General features: G+C 39.9%; 1 protein-coding gene across 5 annotated transcripts in view; it reads left to right on the plus strand.

The window, feature by feature from the left end:
* Positions 1–18,281, plus strand: part of Ank3 (ankyrin 3) — a 557,851-nt gene that overhangs the window by 406,082 nt on the left and 133,488 nt on the right. For all 5 annotated transcript variants that reach the window (XM_070021046.1, XM_070021048.1, XM_070021047.1 and 2 more), the window contains 4 exons: positions 6,849–6,947; positions 12,440–12,637; positions 15,458–15,556; positions 16,783–16,881. In XM_070021046.1, coding sequence (XP_069877147.1) covers positions 6,849–6,947; positions 12,440–12,637; positions 15,458–15,556; positions 16,783–16,881 — 495 coding nt within the window. The remainder of the gene's footprint in view (positions 1–6,848; positions 6,948–12,439; positions 12,638–15,457; positions 15,557–16,782; positions 16,882–18,281) is intronic.

Below are 18,281 nucleotides of genomic sequence, written 5' to 3' on the forward strand. Positions count from 1 at the left end.
TGACGCTCATATCCAATTTCTTTTTAATAATTCCATACCAGTTAGGCCCACAAATACTCCATAGTCATCAACTATAAAACATTTTTCATTGTCTTCCTTTACCAAAGGATAGACAGCAATTCAATAAGTCACCATTTCTGTTTATTTATGAATCTTAAGTTACTTGAAAATACAACATTTTGTTGAATGCTGGTTGCTCATGTCTGTAACCTTAGCTGTTCAGCAAGCTGAGATCTGAGGGTCACAGTTTGAAGCCAGATCAGGAAGACATATGTGAGAGACTTTTTAATCTCTAATTAACTAGAAAAATCCAACAGGGATGTGTGTTTCAAATGGTAGAATGCTAGCCTTGAGTGAAAAAGCTAAGTACAAGGCCCTAATAACTGGCACACACACCAAAAAAACAACCAAGGTCAAACAAACTATGAGGTTTATAATGGTTATCAAACAAAAGTTGAAATTAATAGCATAATTAGTGTAATTATATTAAAGAATTCTCATGTATAAGGTGGTATATTATTTCAATATATAGTTTCATATTTTATACATAATGTATTTTCACATTATTTAAAATGTATGTTATACTAGGTTCCAGTGACTCATGCTACTCAGGAGGCTGAGATCTGAGGATGCTAGTTCAGAGTCAGCCCAGGTAGAAAAGTCTGTGAGAGTCTTATCTCAATTAACTACCAAAGAGCTGGAAATGGAGCTGGTGCTCAAGTGAGAGAGATTTGTCTTGAGCTAAAAACCTCAGAGACAGCACTCAGGCTGAGTTCAAGCCTCAGGGGACACACACACACACACACACACACACACACACACACACACACACACACACACACACACACACACACACACACACACACACACACACACACACACACACACACACACACACACACACACACACACACACACACACACACACACACACACACACACACACACACACACACACACACACACACCAATCTCCATTCCTCACTGGTGGGGGTGGAGGGGAATTAGCTTTAAAAAGCAAACAAAGAAGGAAAAGGTAGCTATCTGTATGTGTGTTTCTGTATGTCTATAATGATTTGATGTTTAGAATACTAAATATGAACAACACTAAAACCAAGGAAGCCAAGAAAGAATAACGTAAAATCTTAAAGATCAAAATAGAAAACTATAAAAGAAATAGCATAAAGGTAATGTTGTAGTCTCAGAAAGCTGTAATTTTCCTAAGAGAAAGGATTTTGCCATCTTTTACTTGATTATTAAAACATATAGAATGTATACCAGAAAAGGGGATTAGAAAGAAATGTGTTTTTCTCCTTTAAATTAGTGGCAGAAATAATTTTGTGATGTGAAAGGAATATTGGATGCTTATAGTTTCAGAGATTGCTTGACAACATAGAAGAAACCTAACCCTTCAGGGGCAGCTATGAATGTAAACTGTCACTCCAACCTCTTACTTCCGTGTGACCTTGGTTAGGTACATGAAACCTTTATCATCTATTTATAAAACCACTGATGCTTTCTCATGATATAAATGTCAAGATTAAATAAGACCCAAATACAAAATGTCTGTAAGAGGGGCCACTCAAAAAAATGTCATTTCACTTCCTCTTAGATAAACTGTATAACAGTTTAATGCTCCACAAAGTGAAGATACCCTGAGAATTGTTGGTGAAAAGATGTAATATAGTATAATATAATATAATGTAATAGTTTTTGCTATTACATTATAATTAATATCATTTAGTTTACCTTTGGCTCACATCACATTTCTTCTCTGTGAGCACTCTCTACAGTATCTTTTACTGTTCTTACTTTCCAATTAAGTATTAGTTTCTGTCTTACATTTACATTATGTCTTGCTATTTGCTCAGGCCAGCCTAGAAACATTTAATATACAATATATATTATATATTTAACAATCACATGCAACAGGAATCTTTTTGCTTGAATTTCTTTTCCTTCTCAAGAGTGAGAGGGGTGTGTGTGTGTGTGTGTGTGTGTGTGTGTGTGTGTGTGTGTGTGTGTGTGTGTGTGTGTGTGTGTGTGTGTGTGTGTGTGTGTGTGTGTGTGTGTGTGTGTGTGTGTGTACGTGCGCATGCATGAGAGAGAGAGACAGAGAGAGAATTGGTTTGGTTTAGCTTAGTTTGATTTGTTTCTAGCTTGGATTTTGCTTAGAAAGAGAGGGACCTTGCCCCTCTGTACAGTATGTTCTCAAATAAAATAAAATACAATTAAAAAAAAAAAGAGAGGGACCTAGCAGATAAAAATCAAAATAAATATGTCACTTCTTGAAAATATTTGCCACGTCATTCATTAGTACCCCAGTATTGGATTTGAGCAAATTGAACCTATGAAGAATATGTTCTAGGCCTGTATTTTCAGGTATGATACTCTAATATCCTGTTCCATGCTCTTCAGAATAATCAGACCTAAAAGACAATGTTTTTGTCCTTCCTGTGGTAGTGTTTTTGTTCTTCCTGTGGTAGTGTTTGCTCTTAGGCAAACATAGAGAGCATTCTGTTCGGCCAGCAAAGTGCAGTTCCCCCTCACTAAGAAAATTACTGTCACTGAGATGAAATACAAGATCTGGAAAAGCCAGTTTTCCTTGATTCACAATTCTGCCCAAGGGAGATTTGTTCATTATTTAGTGTTTTGAAAGCCAAGGGAATTGAAAAATAAATAAATTACCTACCAACCCATGCAATTTCATTTCCCTCTTGTACTGTTACCATAGCAACTTATCATCTCCCTCCTCTCTGGTCCAACTACATGTGCTGTGTTGTTGTAGCAGCCTCCCCTCAGTCCCCCAAGAATTGCCTTTGTCAGGAATTTTTGAGCGGGAAGTTGTTGGTGCTGTAGCCTCTTGAGGAACTGTTTTTGTCTCAGAATCCATTCTCTTGCTAGGCAAGCACTCTACACCTGAGCTAGGTCCCCAGCAAGTTTTCATTTTTCAAATGAAGACCATAGGATTTTTGGTTATGTTTTCAGACCTGGAGTTTGACTCCGGGCCTAGAGCTTGCTAGGCCCTTCCACTTTGAGGATAAAATGCTATGATGATTCCTAAGTTTGCTTCACAATCAAGCAAGGGAGAAAAGGCTGGGCTTAGATGAACTGTGACTGATCTTGAGGTGACAAATAGTTACTTTTTAAACTGATGAAATCAGCAAAAAATGATTTCCAATGGACAGTATGCCTCAGAGGATTTGATGGTTGAAATAGATTTTATTCTTCACCAAACATTTTGCATGTAGTATGCATATAACATTGTGCTTTGAGGAAGATCATGTTCAAGGACCAAGGAAGTAAGCTGAAATAATCATTTGTTCATGTGACCAGAGTTTGAAATGTTTACACGTAGTATTCTGGAAACCTTTGAGAGAAGATGTAAGAAACAATTTTAACTTTTCAGTTCATAGAAAACAATGTAGTGCTGTGTGGATGTGTGAAATGTTTTTTCAAGGTGAAAGGGAAATTTATCTTTTGAGTTTTATATCATGTTTGTGGTCATGTTTATGGGTTCCTGTGTTTTCTTTTGTTAGCAAAGCACTGTCACCACTTGAAAGGCAGCTTTACTTTGGTGTTATAAAAGCAAATATTTTAACAGCATAAAAGGCAAAATATTTAAACCTGTGCAAGGAATGTGCTAATCAGGTCCCAAAATGTTTGTGATTCCGATTTTCTTTTCTTAGGACAAATTTATTCAACACAAAGTAACCCCTTCTGACTATATTGTGCTGAGTCTCCTGAGTTACTTGCTGGAAGCCTTCCACTCTTGGGAACACCATTGCCAAGGGTGACTTTGGTCTTCTTTAGCCAACCTCCTGAGGCCCTCCTTGGGGACGTACATGTAGAAATGTCATCAGAAAACCTGTTTCTTATGTGGCCTGGAGACTTGAGAGATTATATGGCTTTCATGACCTGAAAGTTGGGTACCCAACTTGTCTACCAGCTCCAGGCACTTGTCATATCAATATTGATTTGGCTACTATCAGTTTCTTCTTCAAAAGCAGTTCATGGGTAGCAATCCAGTTTCTCTTAGAAGTCAACATCTAGTGCAGATTCGTGAGCTCTTTCATATGGTCACAGGGGTGCTGAAGGAGGAAAAGCTTCCAGCCCCAAACCAAGGACTAAGGCCCTTGCCACCCTTAAACTCCTTTCCCAAATGAAATCTCAGAGTCAGATGAACAGTCAGCCCAGAGACAAGGAAAAAATGTGCAGGCTCTGGCACATTGTCAACCTAGCTGCCTTTGGCTGGTCCCCACCACTTCATTCCCCCATCTTCCATCATCCAACAATAAATGTTGTCTATCTTGTGCTCACATCTCTTGCTGCTTAGAAATGGGTGTGTGAGAGGGAAGGGAGAGTCCTCCCTAGCTGCTCTGGGGAAGACGGGAGAGGCCTGGGATGCTCTGGCTTCAGATTGTATTTTCAAGGAATGTTAATACTATGGAGATACTTTTTAGTAGATTCGAAACAGAGTGTACCTGCTTGCACACACAGTACAATGGTTAGGCTTACATTCCAATCTGTTCACCCAGTCTAGAATATCTCAATATATTGAATCAACTTCCAGGACAATTTTAGATTGATTATCCTTAGTGTAAGTTTTTGTTTTATCAATTAGAGAAGTCATCGAATTGGGGAACACAGAAGCCAGGGCATGTATGAAAACTTCTCCAGAGGGCTTGGGGTCACTTGGTTGGTAAACGATGAACTCTCCACATCCCCATTTCCCTACCTCTTCCCTGACACATAGGCCTGCTGCAGTCCTAGAGGAGAAAGAACTCCAACTCTTACCCATAGGGACCTAGGGTACAAAACCCTGTGAGTGGGAAGAAGCAAAAAGGGAGGATGGAAAGTATTACTGCCATATTGACAGCTGCAGGCTGCTGCGTGGTTGAATAAACAAGTTCTTTCACATATCATACGGTTATAAACACACTGCAGGCAACCGAAACAAAGTACTTTACGGAGTTGTCCTATGATAGATCATTGAAAAGAGTTTAGGGCCAAATATTATTAAGTTGGCATTTCATATTATTATATTATTATTGTCATATGGAATTCAAATGAGTTCAAGCAGCTGATGATGATGCTGCGAAAAGCTGTCTACTCTGCAAACAAGCTTTCTCATCACTTGCATCTATAAATGCAAAAATTGGGGGTGGTCTGGAGATTGAAACCTGACTCATTCTAACAATAAAGAGGACTCAAGAACAGATACATGAACTAGTTGTGAAAAGTGAAACTAACTAAAATAGGATTTTTAACAAATCATTTAAAAATCATAAAAGAGGAGGCAACAATGCTGGATAAGAAATGTACTTGTTATCTTGCCCATGTAATTGTAACCCCTCTGTACGGTATTTTCACAATAAAAAAAATCATAAATGTATCCTGAATATTTTGGTCAGTTATGTTTCAGTGTTTATAGAGAGAAATCTAATCAGAAATGGTGTTTTTTTGTGTTGTTTTTTTGTTTTGGGTTTTGTTGTGTTTTTTTTTGTCGGTCATGGGGCTTGAACTCTGGGCCTGAGCGCTGTACCTCAGCTCTGCAGCTCAAGGCTAGCACTCTACCACTTGAGCTACAGCACCACTTCTGGTTTTTTCTGGTGGTTTATTGGAGATAAGAGTTTCATGGACTTTCCTGCCTGGGCCGGCTTTGAACTTCGATCCTCAGATTTCAGCCTCCTGAATAGCTAGGATTATAAGCGTGAGCCACCTGCACCTGGCTTTCAGACATATTTTTTATAGAGACATGTTCTCAGAAAATCATTAACATTTTCACAAATTTATGTTCTTTTGTGATGAGACATATGAAATGGTAATCAATACATACTCAAGCATAACATTATATCATGAAAAAATAAGTGTGAGAAACAGAAACAAAAATACAAAAGGGACAAGAATCCAAAAATGCAAAAGGACAATATAAAATGCCTATTACAAATTGCTATTAACATGTTTCTGTGTTTTTCAAATTATTTGTAGTAGTTAGATCCTAAACTATATATTTTGCAAGTACTTAAATTTGTAAAAGAAAAAAAAAATTTGTTGTTGTTTTGCCAATCCTAGGGCTTGAACTCTGGACCTGGACATTGCCCCTAGGCTCTGTTGCTCCAGGCTGGCATTCTACCACTTGAGCCACAGCATCACTTCTGGTTTTCTGGTGGTTAATTGGAGATAAGAGTTTCACGGACTTTCCTGCCCGGGCCAGCATTGAACCATGATCTTCAGATCTCAGCCTCCAGAAAATTCTTTCTCATCTAAATTCTGGGCTGGGAAGGTGGCTCAGTGGTAGAGCGCTTGCCTTGCATGCCTGAGGCCCTGGGTTCGATTCCTCAGCACCACATAAGAAAAAAGAAAAAAGCTGGAAGTGGCGCTGTGGCTCAAGTGGTAGAGTGCTAGCCTTGAGCTGAAGAGCTGAGGGACAGCTTCCAGGCCCAGAGTTCAGGCCCCACGACTGGACCCAAAACAAAAAAAAAATTCTTCCATGTGCCAGTGGCTCACACCTGTAATCCTAGCTACTCAGGAGGCTGAGGTCTGAGGATTGAGATTCAAAGCCAGGCTGGGCGGGAAAATCTGTGATACTCTTATCTACGATTCACTGCCAGAAAACTAGAAGTGGTAGAGTGCTAGCCTTGAGCAAAGGAGCTCAGGGACAGAGCCCAGGCCCTGAGTTCAAGCCCTATGACTGATAAAAAACAAAAACAAAAATTCTGAGATATATGAACCAATGTTTGAAGCTCCCTAGTCTGCAGAGTATATGCCATGCTGGGTCCTAAGAAATACTAGGCATTTCTACAGTTGACCAGTAAATCTAACTGAAGATGTCCCTTGGTTCTCAGGATGGTCTGACGCCGCTGCACTGTGGGGCAAGAAGCGGCCATGAGCAAGTTGTGGAAATGCTGCTTGATCGAGCTGCACCTATTCTTTCCAAAACCAAGGTAATGGCTTTCCTCCACAACACACTGCATTTACATTCGAATCGCCTTGCTGGTTATGTAACTGAATCACACAGGAAAAATAATAATAAGTTCAACTTAGCAAATAAAAGAAACTTTGTGTATTCACTTTTGGAGACACTCAAGATAAGTTTGGGTTCATAAAGCCTCCGTCCTATACCACAAAATCACTTTTGTATGGGTCATTTTTGTTCTATTTCAAAACACTATTTTGTTCTACTCTGTGAGGTTTATATAGTTCAGAACTGATTGCTCGTGAGACCGTGAGATTAAGAAAAATGAAAAGATGCACCCTCCAAAATCTGTGTTATCTCATTCTCCAATCTCTTATTTTCTGTTTTCTGTCTTTCTCCTTTCCTCTCCCCTCCCCTCCCCATCCCTCCCCTCTTTTTACCTCCTCTCCTCTTTTCTATAGCAATTTTATTTGAAAGTGAAAAGAAAGCTGTGAAATTAGTAGACTTTCAGTTGGGAGAAGGGCCCCAAAGAAAAGTTCAAGCCTCGTAGTTTATTTCCTGAGTTAACAGACTCGGGCTAGGCATGTCATTCAATGGTAGAGAGCTTGGCTAGCATGCAGGAGGCCCTAGGTTTGATCCCCAGTGTCAACAATAGGAGAAAGATTTTATAGACTATTAGAAACTGAGACTATTACTTGGCTGATAAAGATGGAAAATTTTGGAAACGTGGACATTGAGTGGATTTGGGTGAAAGTTGATGTATCTGAAAGGGACACACGATAATTTCCTGGAAGAAAAAAAAAGGAAAAAAGTAGCCTTTGAGTTTTTGGTTTTGTTTTTATTTTGAAATAGGGTTCTACCAATCCAACCCAAGCTGACCTCTAACTCACAATCCTCTATGCCAGCCTCCCCAGTATGTGTGTACCATGGTACCATTTCTGAAAAATGGTCTTTCTCAATATTGTTTAGGATTTTCTAATATAAGGCCTTCTGACATTGTTTGGAAAACGTAAATAGTTGCAAATAAATTTTGAGTTGCACAAACTTCCACAGTCATTACTATTTGAATCAACTAAATCAGTGAACTTTGGGTGTGATGATTAGAGAGTGTCTGAATTTGTAAACATTTTTAAAGTAACTAGATCACACGTGGTTGCCCTTTATCCTCTGATCAGCATCTCCTGAACCACTCAGGGGTTGTGGGGTTGTGGGGTCTGAACAGTTCCATCACTCATTTGACTTGCAGGGCTTAGATTGGTGGACCATTGAGCGTCTTATCTAATAGAATTAGCATCCACCAAGTTCTTGTTGGATATGATCACCTATTGGCCTTTTCAGTGCTTCTCCTTCTGTTTCTTGTGCCTATCTTCTTCTACTGCTACCTGCTGAGCCATGTTGTTTAGTCACATGTCCCTTCACTTCCCTCTGGCTCCTTCATAATCCAGACTCCCACTTTGCACTTCTTGACAAACACATCACATCAGCCTTCCAGTTACAACAAACTTATCCAAATAACGCCATCATTCTCTTTAACATCTGCTTTCATTTTGTCAAATCAATACACAGATAGTTAAAATCAGATACTTATCCTTTTTCTCCCATTCTTCATCTCCTTATTGATTTGGTTATTTCCTGGGGATTTCCTTTATGCTTTCTAATTTCTCTCTCTCTCTCTCTCTTTCTCTCTCTCTCTCTCTCTCTCTCTCTCTCTCTCTCTCTCTCTCTCTCTCTCTCTCTCTCTCTCTCTTTCTCTCTCTCTCTCTCTCTCTCTCTCTGTCTCTCTCTGTCTCTCTCTGTCTCTGTCTGTCTGTCTGTCTGTCTGTCTGTCTGTCTCTCTCTCTCTCTCTCTCTCTCTCTCTCTCTCACACACACACACACACACACACACACACACACACACACACACACACACACACACACACACACACACACACGCTTAATAGAGTTTGAAATCAGGGGCTCAAACTTGCAAGTAGATGCACCAGCACCACCATGCCCTCAGCTCACTCTCTTCTTTAGTTCAGGTAGAGTTTCGTGGGGTTTTTAGCCTGTCTTAACTGGACTCAATCCCCCTACTTCTGCTTCCTCCATAGCCGGGATGACAGGCATATGTCACCATAGTCAATTTTTCTAGCTAGCTTTTATCCCCAGGATGGCCTTAAATCACATTCTTTCCAATCTCTGCCTTCTAAGTAGCTGGTATTAAAAATGTGAATCACTGCGCCTAGCCAAGAATTCTCTTCTCATTTTATAGATGTAGTGTTTTTCTCTTACCTATCTGACAATATTCAAGATGGCCTTTTAATCCTTTTTTGCTCCTCTGATGTCCTTCATTCCTAAGATTCCTCCTCTCTTCTCTTTTCCTCACCCTCTCCCTCTCCTTCTCCATCTATATTTTCTGTTAGATCATTCCCTCAAATGTCTGTTTCTGGTCAGGCTTCACATGTGTGAGCGTGTAGTACGTGGAGCTGATGGTCATGGGCACTGGTGTGGAGAGGTCTCCAATGTGTAACTTAGCTGCCCTTTCATTGGGACAGAGCACCTTCTGCCTTCTCTCCACTTCTCCTCCTTTACCATCCTCTAGCCACTCTACCTTCTCTACTTCCTACATACCAGGTTTGTTTTCATTAGGGGTATTATTTTTTGTTTCACAAGAACACCAAACATACTTTATTAGCACAAAAAACAGCCATAACAAGGCACAGCAAGCCGAAGATACATTAGCAGTCAATATTTGTATGTGTGACATACAAATACAGCTTTTCTTTTTTGTAAGCCTTGACAATAGCCGTAGGGATATAAAATAACTTTCTGGAGCAGCTGGTATGGAAACTAAGGAGCACTCCCCAGCAGCACAGAACACAGGAACAAAATGACAACAATGGATTCGGCTACTGTCGTGCGTAGGACAGAACTGAACATTCAGTTCAATACTAAGGAACAAACACCATTGTAATCATTGCCAAAGCACTCATTCAAATTGTACTATATACTCAACGTAACATAACGTAAAGTTACTTACCCATCATTTGCTGTTTATTTGGTTTGGTTTCCCTCAACTTGGTTTCCATCTGCTCTTCAACTCAAATGTGTTCTCAGCCAGGCCTTTTTGGGGGCTATCACTCCACCTAACCAGTACTTCCCTAAGTTACCATCTTCTGGCCAGATTTGATTTCCTTTCAAGCTCTTGACACCATCAGCTTATTTTTTCTTCTGGATTACTAAAAAAGATTTTTCCCCTTGTTCAGTACAGTACACAATAAATATTAGTTGAAAGAACAGTGCATGAATACACAAACTCCTAATTTTAACACTATCTGTCCAGTCTTTCAGGACGTGCATCTGATGAAGCTCAGAAAGCCATGTCACCAGATCCCTATTTTCAGGCACTTTATGTAATATGACCATGATTTTTTTTTCTTTTCATTCTTTTTTGTCACTCCTCAGGACTCTGTATTTCCCATCCATTTGTCATTGTCTTTGTATATCACTAGAGACTTGCATATTTGACACTCTCTCCATTTCTGTTCTCCACTCAGTCATTTGTTCACTCAGATTTTGTTTCTTTGTTTATTTCATATTTTCCTCAAGGACTATATCAAAACATAAAGCAAAGGAAAGTGTTGGCAGGCGTAAGTCCCCGCATATGTTCGTGGGTGGCAGGATCTCAAATGGGAACTGTTCCCACCCTTTGTTGCACCTTGGTTTCTACTTTGGTTCAAAATGTTTGAGAGGAATTTTTTTTTTAGGCAAAGATATCCTGATTGACGGGCAGTGTATGAAGTCCTGAAATTTACGTAAATATTTATTGAGCTATTTGTCTATGCAGCGCTCGCAGCTGGACAAGATGGGGAAAATGTAACCATAAGCTTCCTGTCTTTTAGGAACACAGAGAGTCAAAATTATGTGGCAATGAGTGAATAAATGCCAACTGTGTGAGTGGCTAAAAAGGGGGGATCACGTTACGTTTCCCTGAGCTCCCTTGTTGTGTCATTCATTAGGAGATAGTAACTTGTCCCAGAGAATTCTCAAACAACCTAGTTCATTGTGTGTGTTTAAGATATATACCCTTCAAAACTCATTGACGACAACATTTTGGGAAACTGAATTTGCTGCTCTTATTTTTCCCCCCAAATATGTTAAATTACATTATAATGAATCGAGCTTCTTCTCATGATTGGATTCTCCAGTAATTTCCCAGGTCCCCTTCCTTTGTCTTCATACTTAAGGAAGGCAAAGCACTTCTCTAACCTTTTTCCTCTATTAGAAAACATGAATTTAATGGCAAGTGCCATTCCATTCCAACTTTCGGAGGGAAATGGGGTGCTGGGAATTGAATCTAGGGCCTGGTGCATCATTAAATGTCTACTCCACTGCTGAGCAATACTCCAGGGTTTTATTACCTTTGACCTGATTTATTTCTTCTTTCAGACTGTTAAATAAATTTGCAACTCATTACCACTGCACATGATTAACTATTACGGAAACCCAGTTGATTCAAATTATCTAAGACGAGCATTAGTAACTGTTGGTATCTTGCATTTCTTTATCGTGGACACATGGGGGCACCAGATTTATAGAAATAGGAACATTTTTCCTTAGTACATTGCAAACAAATGTGTTGTGGTTAGTTGCTTTTTATTTGTTTGTTTTTTTTAATCAAATTAATGTATTCAGTATCAAGCTTTGGCAATTTGTAAGGACAAAATAATTAGCAATTCAGCAAATACCAATCTGTTCTTGCTTTTATTATTTTTTTCCTTTCAATCTTAAATGAGAAATCCTATTTATTAGCAATGCAACCCATTCTGGATCCTAGTATGATTTATATTGCTAGGAATAGAAATTATCTTTAACAGTTTGTTATTGATTGACAAGAAAAGTGAGAAGATCCTTTTTTTTTTGGTCGGTCGTGGGGCCTGAACTCTGGGCCTGGGCGCTGCCCCTCAGCTCTTCAGCTCATGGCTAGCACTCTATCCCTTGAGCCACAGTACCACTTCTCACTTTTCCTGCTTATGTGGTACGGAGGAACTGAACCCAGGGCCTCATGTATGCTAGGCAAGCATTCTACCACTGATCTACCTTCCTGGCCCAAGAAGATCCATTTTTAATTTAACAGTAGTTCAAGACAGTTGTCAAGGCTGGGACCAGTGATTTACACCTATAATCCTAGCTATTCAGGATGCTGAAATCTCTGAGTATCATCACTCAAAGTCACCTTGGACAGAAAAATTTTGTTCCAGCTAACAAGCAAAAAGTCAGATGGAGCTGTGGTTCAAGTGGTCAAGTGCCAGCCTTGAGTGAAAAAGTTAAGTGATAGGATTAACAGTGGCTCTGAGCTCAAGCCCTAGTACTAGGAAGACAACAAAATTGTCAACAGTTTTTTAAAAATGGAAGTATCTTCATGAGGAATAATTAAAGTTTTTAATCTGTTGGTATGTGCACAGATTTTATTTTGTGCTTGGCTTATTTGTATTTAAAAGGTAAAAATATTAAGCCCTCATTTTCTTATTGTTCCAGAATGGATTGTCTCCATTGCACATGGCCACCCAAGGGGACCACTTAAACTGCGTCCAGCTTCTCCTCCAGCATAATGTGCCCGTGGACGACGTCACCAATGACTACCTGACGGCCCTCCATGTGGCTGCCCACTGTGGCCATTATAAAGTCGCCAAGGTCCTCTTGGATAAGAAAGCGAACCCCAATGCCAAAGCCTTGGTGAGTGGCTCTGCCAGTAAGTCCAGCCTAAGTGGGGCTGCAGACAATGTGTTATTTTGGGGGTGAAGAGGTTGCTTTTACAGAGGTAACAGTGTAAGCTGTAAGGTCAATGTCATCAATTTTTCCACATGTCCTCAGAAATCTGCAGAACCTCCTATTTCTGTTGTAAACAAGCTGATAGAGCTCAACTCTTTGCTCTTTCCGGTGACACTTGTGATTGTTTTATGTAATGAAACGCAAAGAATACAGTTACAAAAAACTGAGGTGGCTTGTTATAGGTAAGGGTAAAATTTTATGAGTTAATTTGTTTTTTGCCAGGTGCTGGTGGCTTACTCCTATAATCCTAGTGGTTCAAAACAAGCCTAGGCAGGAAAGGCCATGAGACACTGATCTCCTATTAACCACCAGAAAACCAGGAGAGGAGCCGTGGCTCAATGTGGTAGAGTACTAGCCTTGATCAAGAGTTCAGGGACAGCCCCTAGGCCCTGAGTCCAAGTCCCATGACTAATAAAACACACACACACACACACACACACACACACACACACACACACACACACACACACACACACACACACACACACACACACACACACACACACACACACACACACACACACACACACACACACACACACACACACACTTTTTTCTGAGCTCTAAAAACATGAAGCCAGGTGAGCAAGAAGCTCTGTCTAGGAATTGGTGAGTAAAACCTACATTGTGTTAACTTTGGACGTTATTCAACTATTAATGCCTGGTATTAATGCCTTTTGTCTTTGTCAATCCCAATTTTGCTCTAATTTGCAATCTTCACTACTAAATTGACCTGCACCTGTATCCTTAACTGTGCTATACTTTGGTTTTACCATTGGAAAAATAAATAGTCCCAATTTAGCAAGCTATTTTTATTTCACAATAAGCACCCATACTTTGGGGAAAAAAATAAGTCACTAATTTTAGGGAAAACCTGAGTCTTCTAGCAATTTTGTGGTAAAGGCTATGATGGGATCAACCCTTTTAGGAACACCTCAACTGCCTTTCAATGTCTGTTCTGAATGGGTCCAAAGCACCTCTGGCATTTTATGAGCTTGGACATTCAAGGGGAAGAGAGGCAGCAAGGAAACAAAGAAAGGAAACTAAACTCCCTGGCCCAGACAACTCCAATGCCACATTCGGGTCGGGCTTTATCCAAACAGCATTTCAAGACTTGTGGACCTACCCAGTATGGCAAACGTGTCTGAATTCTCAGAAGGGAGGAAAAGAAATTAGCAACCAATGACTCATTTTCCCCTACAAGTTAAAAACAAAAAAAGCCCTAAAACAGGGTGTGGACTGATGGCTCTCTTGTCCCTATGACTAAAGATTTCACCGTGTATAGAGGTCATAGCCAGGCATCATGTGGTGGAGTAAGGCCAGAGAAATGGCCTTGGAAACCTCCTTGGTCCCTGAAGTCATTGCCACTTGGAATAACTTTGGCCCAGTATTTATGGTGGGGCCTGGTACGTTGTACTCTATGAACAGCTGAAATACAGAGTTATGGAGCCATAGCTGTTGGGCAGAACAATTTGGTAGGCAATTTGTTTAAAAAAAAAAAAAAAGCAGGTTGTTTCCTTAGATGGAATATGAAAGCAAGTAATCCAGGAATCATTCATTCTGCTTCCTTGGAGTAAGCACCTATTAAAGTCTCCACACTGGAGAAAAAACCATCAAGCATTTTAGAAGTGGTCTCACAGTTTCTCAATTCTATAGGCTTTGGTGGATATGAGGACACACTTTTACTATGCTGGGGGTTTTTTTTACACAGCTGATCATTTTGTTGTTTTTATTGTTTTGGGGGTATTTTTTCTATATGTTTTGAGGGAGGCAAAAGAAGGACATTATTTGGGAGAGTGAATTCCAAATTATGGTAGATAAACACATGATCCTGTTGTCTTAGTTACTAGATTATAACAAATACTTCCTTACCACAACCAGGATAACCGTGGGTCCTAATCACAGCTAGCTACGTTGGCTCCCTAAGGGTGAAAAATGCCTATTTCATTCCCCATAGTTTCTGTTTATTTTGAAGTCTTTACATTTTTTTAGCAAATCAGATGTCAGTGGAATACAATGAAGCAGGCATGGTAGACCCTGGGCATGCATGGGTCTACGGTGGTCCATCAAGACCACCATTGAGGAAGAGCCACAAAAGTTTACAATGCATGGAGTTTAGTACTGTGCTGCTGATACTTGATTTATTTTTTTTCCCAAATGCTACCCAACTTCTCCAAAAGGTATTCATTTTTACCTTTTATTAGGGGCAACATTTTCTTTTGATGATGCAGATTTTCACAAAATTAAGGACAAGGTAACAGCAGATCACACTGGATTTGAACACAACTGATGATCATGAAGGAGAACTTATTCACATCACTTTATCCACTGAGCTGCAAACATGTTTGCAGAGTGTGTACGTGTGTGATGTATGTGTGGGTGTGTTGATCCTGGGGTTTAAATGTAGGGCCTGGGTCCTGTCCCTGAGTGTTTTTTGCGCAAGGCTAGTGCTCTACCACTTGGGCTACAGCTCTACTGGTTTTTGTTTTTGGTTTTTTGGGGTTTTTTGGTGGTTAATTCAAGATAGGAATATTTCAAGGATTTTCTTGCCCATGTTTGCTTTGAACCATGATTTCAGATCTCAGCTTCCTGATTAGATAGAAATAAAGGCATGAGCCACCGGTGCTTACCTGATTTATTATTTGGTTGACCACATTTCAGAATCACATGTAATACATTCATGAATAAGGTGGACTTAACTGTTTATGCATTTGTCCCTTACAGAATGGCTTTACCCCTCTTCATATTGCCTGCAAAAAGAATCGAATTAAAGTCATGGAACTCCTTCTGAAACATGGTGCATCCATACAAGCCGTAACCGAGGTGAGTGGAGGAGGATGGCTGGGGTTTACCAGCGTCCATGGAGAGTACAGCCTCAGTAGCCAAGGTACTTCTGCTGTCTCCTGGGACCAGCTGGCTTTGCCTGTGTCATTGCTAGTGACGATAGTCTGTGCCCTATGCCAGAGGGACTGCCAGGACTAAAGAGCCACAGATGTGTGTGGGTGGAGGGTGGGAACAGATGCATCCCATGACTAAAAATACAGCCCAAAGTACATGCTCAAGGTGAGCGGCACCATTATGGAAAGCAAAACAGGAAATCTGATAATGTAGTACTTCTCTGATGAGAGGCAGACTTGTCCCCAAAAGGGGGGAAGATGGTAGCTGGAGGAACTTTTGGTTGTTGCATCTCGATAGCACTACTGGCATCTTTTGAGTAAGGCTAGACCTACTACTAAATGTCTCACAATGACTGCACTCAAAATGACCTATGTGTCAAGGGTGAGAGACACTGGAAAACAGCTCCCATACTTCTGAGAAGTTAGAATTGCTTTGGCTTGAGACATATGCCTCAAGTGGTAGAGCCACAGCCTAGCAAGCCAACCAAGCAAGTGAGGAGCCCTGAGTTCAATCCCAGTAACGCCCCCCCTCCCCCGGCAATGATCTTTTTATAAATGAACATGTAATTATTCCATCCCACGTACAACACACATACTCATATAAAGGTTTCATAACAAAAGGAAGAAAATGATGTTATTTGTCTCTCCATTCAAAACTATGAATTAAATATATTCTTTTTTTTTAATGAATAAGGCATAACTTGTATGATTACAGAATTCACGTTGGAGAAATAACAATCATGTATTGAGGGATTTGCCATCTAAGACCTGTGACATAATAGTGGATATCCTAATATCTTTCACTCTTATCAGGACACTGGTTAAGAAGATGGCAGGCAGACAGGCACTTGGAAAAGGCACAAGCCACCAGGCGCTGAGTGCCAGTGGCTCACGCCTGTAATCCTAGCTACTCAGGAGGTGGTTCAAAGCCAGCTCCAGCAGGAAAGTCCATGAGACTCTTATCTCCAATAAACAACTCAGAAAATTGGAAGCTCAAGTTGTAGAGTGCTAGCCTTGAGCTGAAGAGCTAAGGGACAGTGCCAAGGTTCAGAGTTCAAGCCCCACAACTAGCAAAAAAAAGAAAGAAAGAAAAGGCACAAACCTTTTTAATGACAAGCAGTGAAACAGCATTTCCTTCTTTTTTCCCCCTAGTCGGGCCTTACTCCAATCCACGTTGCTGCCTTCATGGGGCATGTAAATATTGTATCACAACTAATGCATCATGGAGCCTCACCAAATACCACCAACGTGGTAAGTACCCCTGGAACAAAGAGTGTTCAATTGTGAGTGTTTAGGAAACTGATAATGGTGTCTTTTAGCTACTTATTCTTACTGTAGTTAAGCCAATCATTATTTAAACCTACTACTTAAAGTTACAAAATTTGAGAATAGTTTACTTTTAAGGCAAGACCCATTCAGTAGCTACTTAGGCAAATATTGTTAAGACTTACGTACTGTGTCCATTACCATTATATAACTACTGGATGTTATATTTTCAATACTAAAGAAGTAAAAATAAGGAAATCTGGAACAGAAGAGGGGAGGATGTGAGGTCTTGCCCATTCACCTCAAGGGAGGCCTTCTAAATAAGATTATGAATCCAGACCAAACTTTCCTAGTGCCAAATCCAGACTGTACTTTCCTTCATTAAAAGAACACTGGGTAACAAACGAAACAACACCCTCAAGATCTGCATAAACACAAGAACACATTACTTGTGAGATCAGTCTTCCTCTGCCCTTTATATATGATCTATAAAGCAAAATTTACTTCCTAGAAGCAACCGAAAAGTGGGCATCTTTGTGTGAAAAAAAAATTTTAATTTGTATTATGTTTACATTTTTAAGATGTCTATATTTTTTCTATCTTGTTTTTAATGTGTATTAAATAAATGAATAAATAGTTTGAATTAAAGTCTATGTAGGGGAAGGGTGGTCCAGTGGCAAGGAAAATATCCCCTTAGGCAGTGCCAAGGACAAGGATTCTGTCTTGTTTAGATAAAGCAGCAGATACAAAGCAACTGTGAGTTATCCAAGTTTAGCCCTTTAGTATGCTTTTGGTGTCTATGCAGCGTTTTAACTATCTATCTATCTATCTATCTATCTATACATATATATGTACATATACACACACATATATATATTAAAAATATTGTACAGAGGGGAGTTACATGAGTAAAGTAATGAGTATATTTCATAGTGAACATTATTACTTCCTCCTTTGTTTTCTTCCTACCATCACTTCTCTCCCCACCTCCCCAACTCCTCCTGTCCCCCCCGTCCCCCCGACATTGTAAAGTTCATTTTCAACATAGTGTCCTGAACATCTCATCGTCACAATGGGTCAACCTGCAGCCCCATTTAAGCATTCCACAAAATCCCTTCCCCTCCCCCAATTACAAAAATGTATATACAAAATGCAGAACACTGGCATCAAATCCAGTGAAAACAGGGGTTATACTGTGGGGGGAAGAACATACAAACAAAAGAATCACATAGTGCACATAAAAAAAGGCTAGCAAGAAAGAAAAACCACTTGTGCCCCTGTCTTGGGGTACATTTTGCTTAACATTATCTCATGTGGTCATATATACATAGCCTTTGACCTTCTTTGCTTGTCCTAGACATGTAACTTTTATTTCATAGTCAACA

This window comes from Dipodomys merriami, unplaced genomic scaffold (genome assembly GCF_024711535.1).
Source record: "Dipodomys merriami isolate MVZ:Mamm:240054 unplaced genomic scaffold, mDipMer1.0.p SCAF_14, whole genome shotgun sequence".
In the NCBI taxonomy this organism is placed as follows: Eukaryota; Metazoa; Chordata; class Mammalia; order Rodentia; family Heteromyidae; genus Dipodomys; species Dipodomys merriami.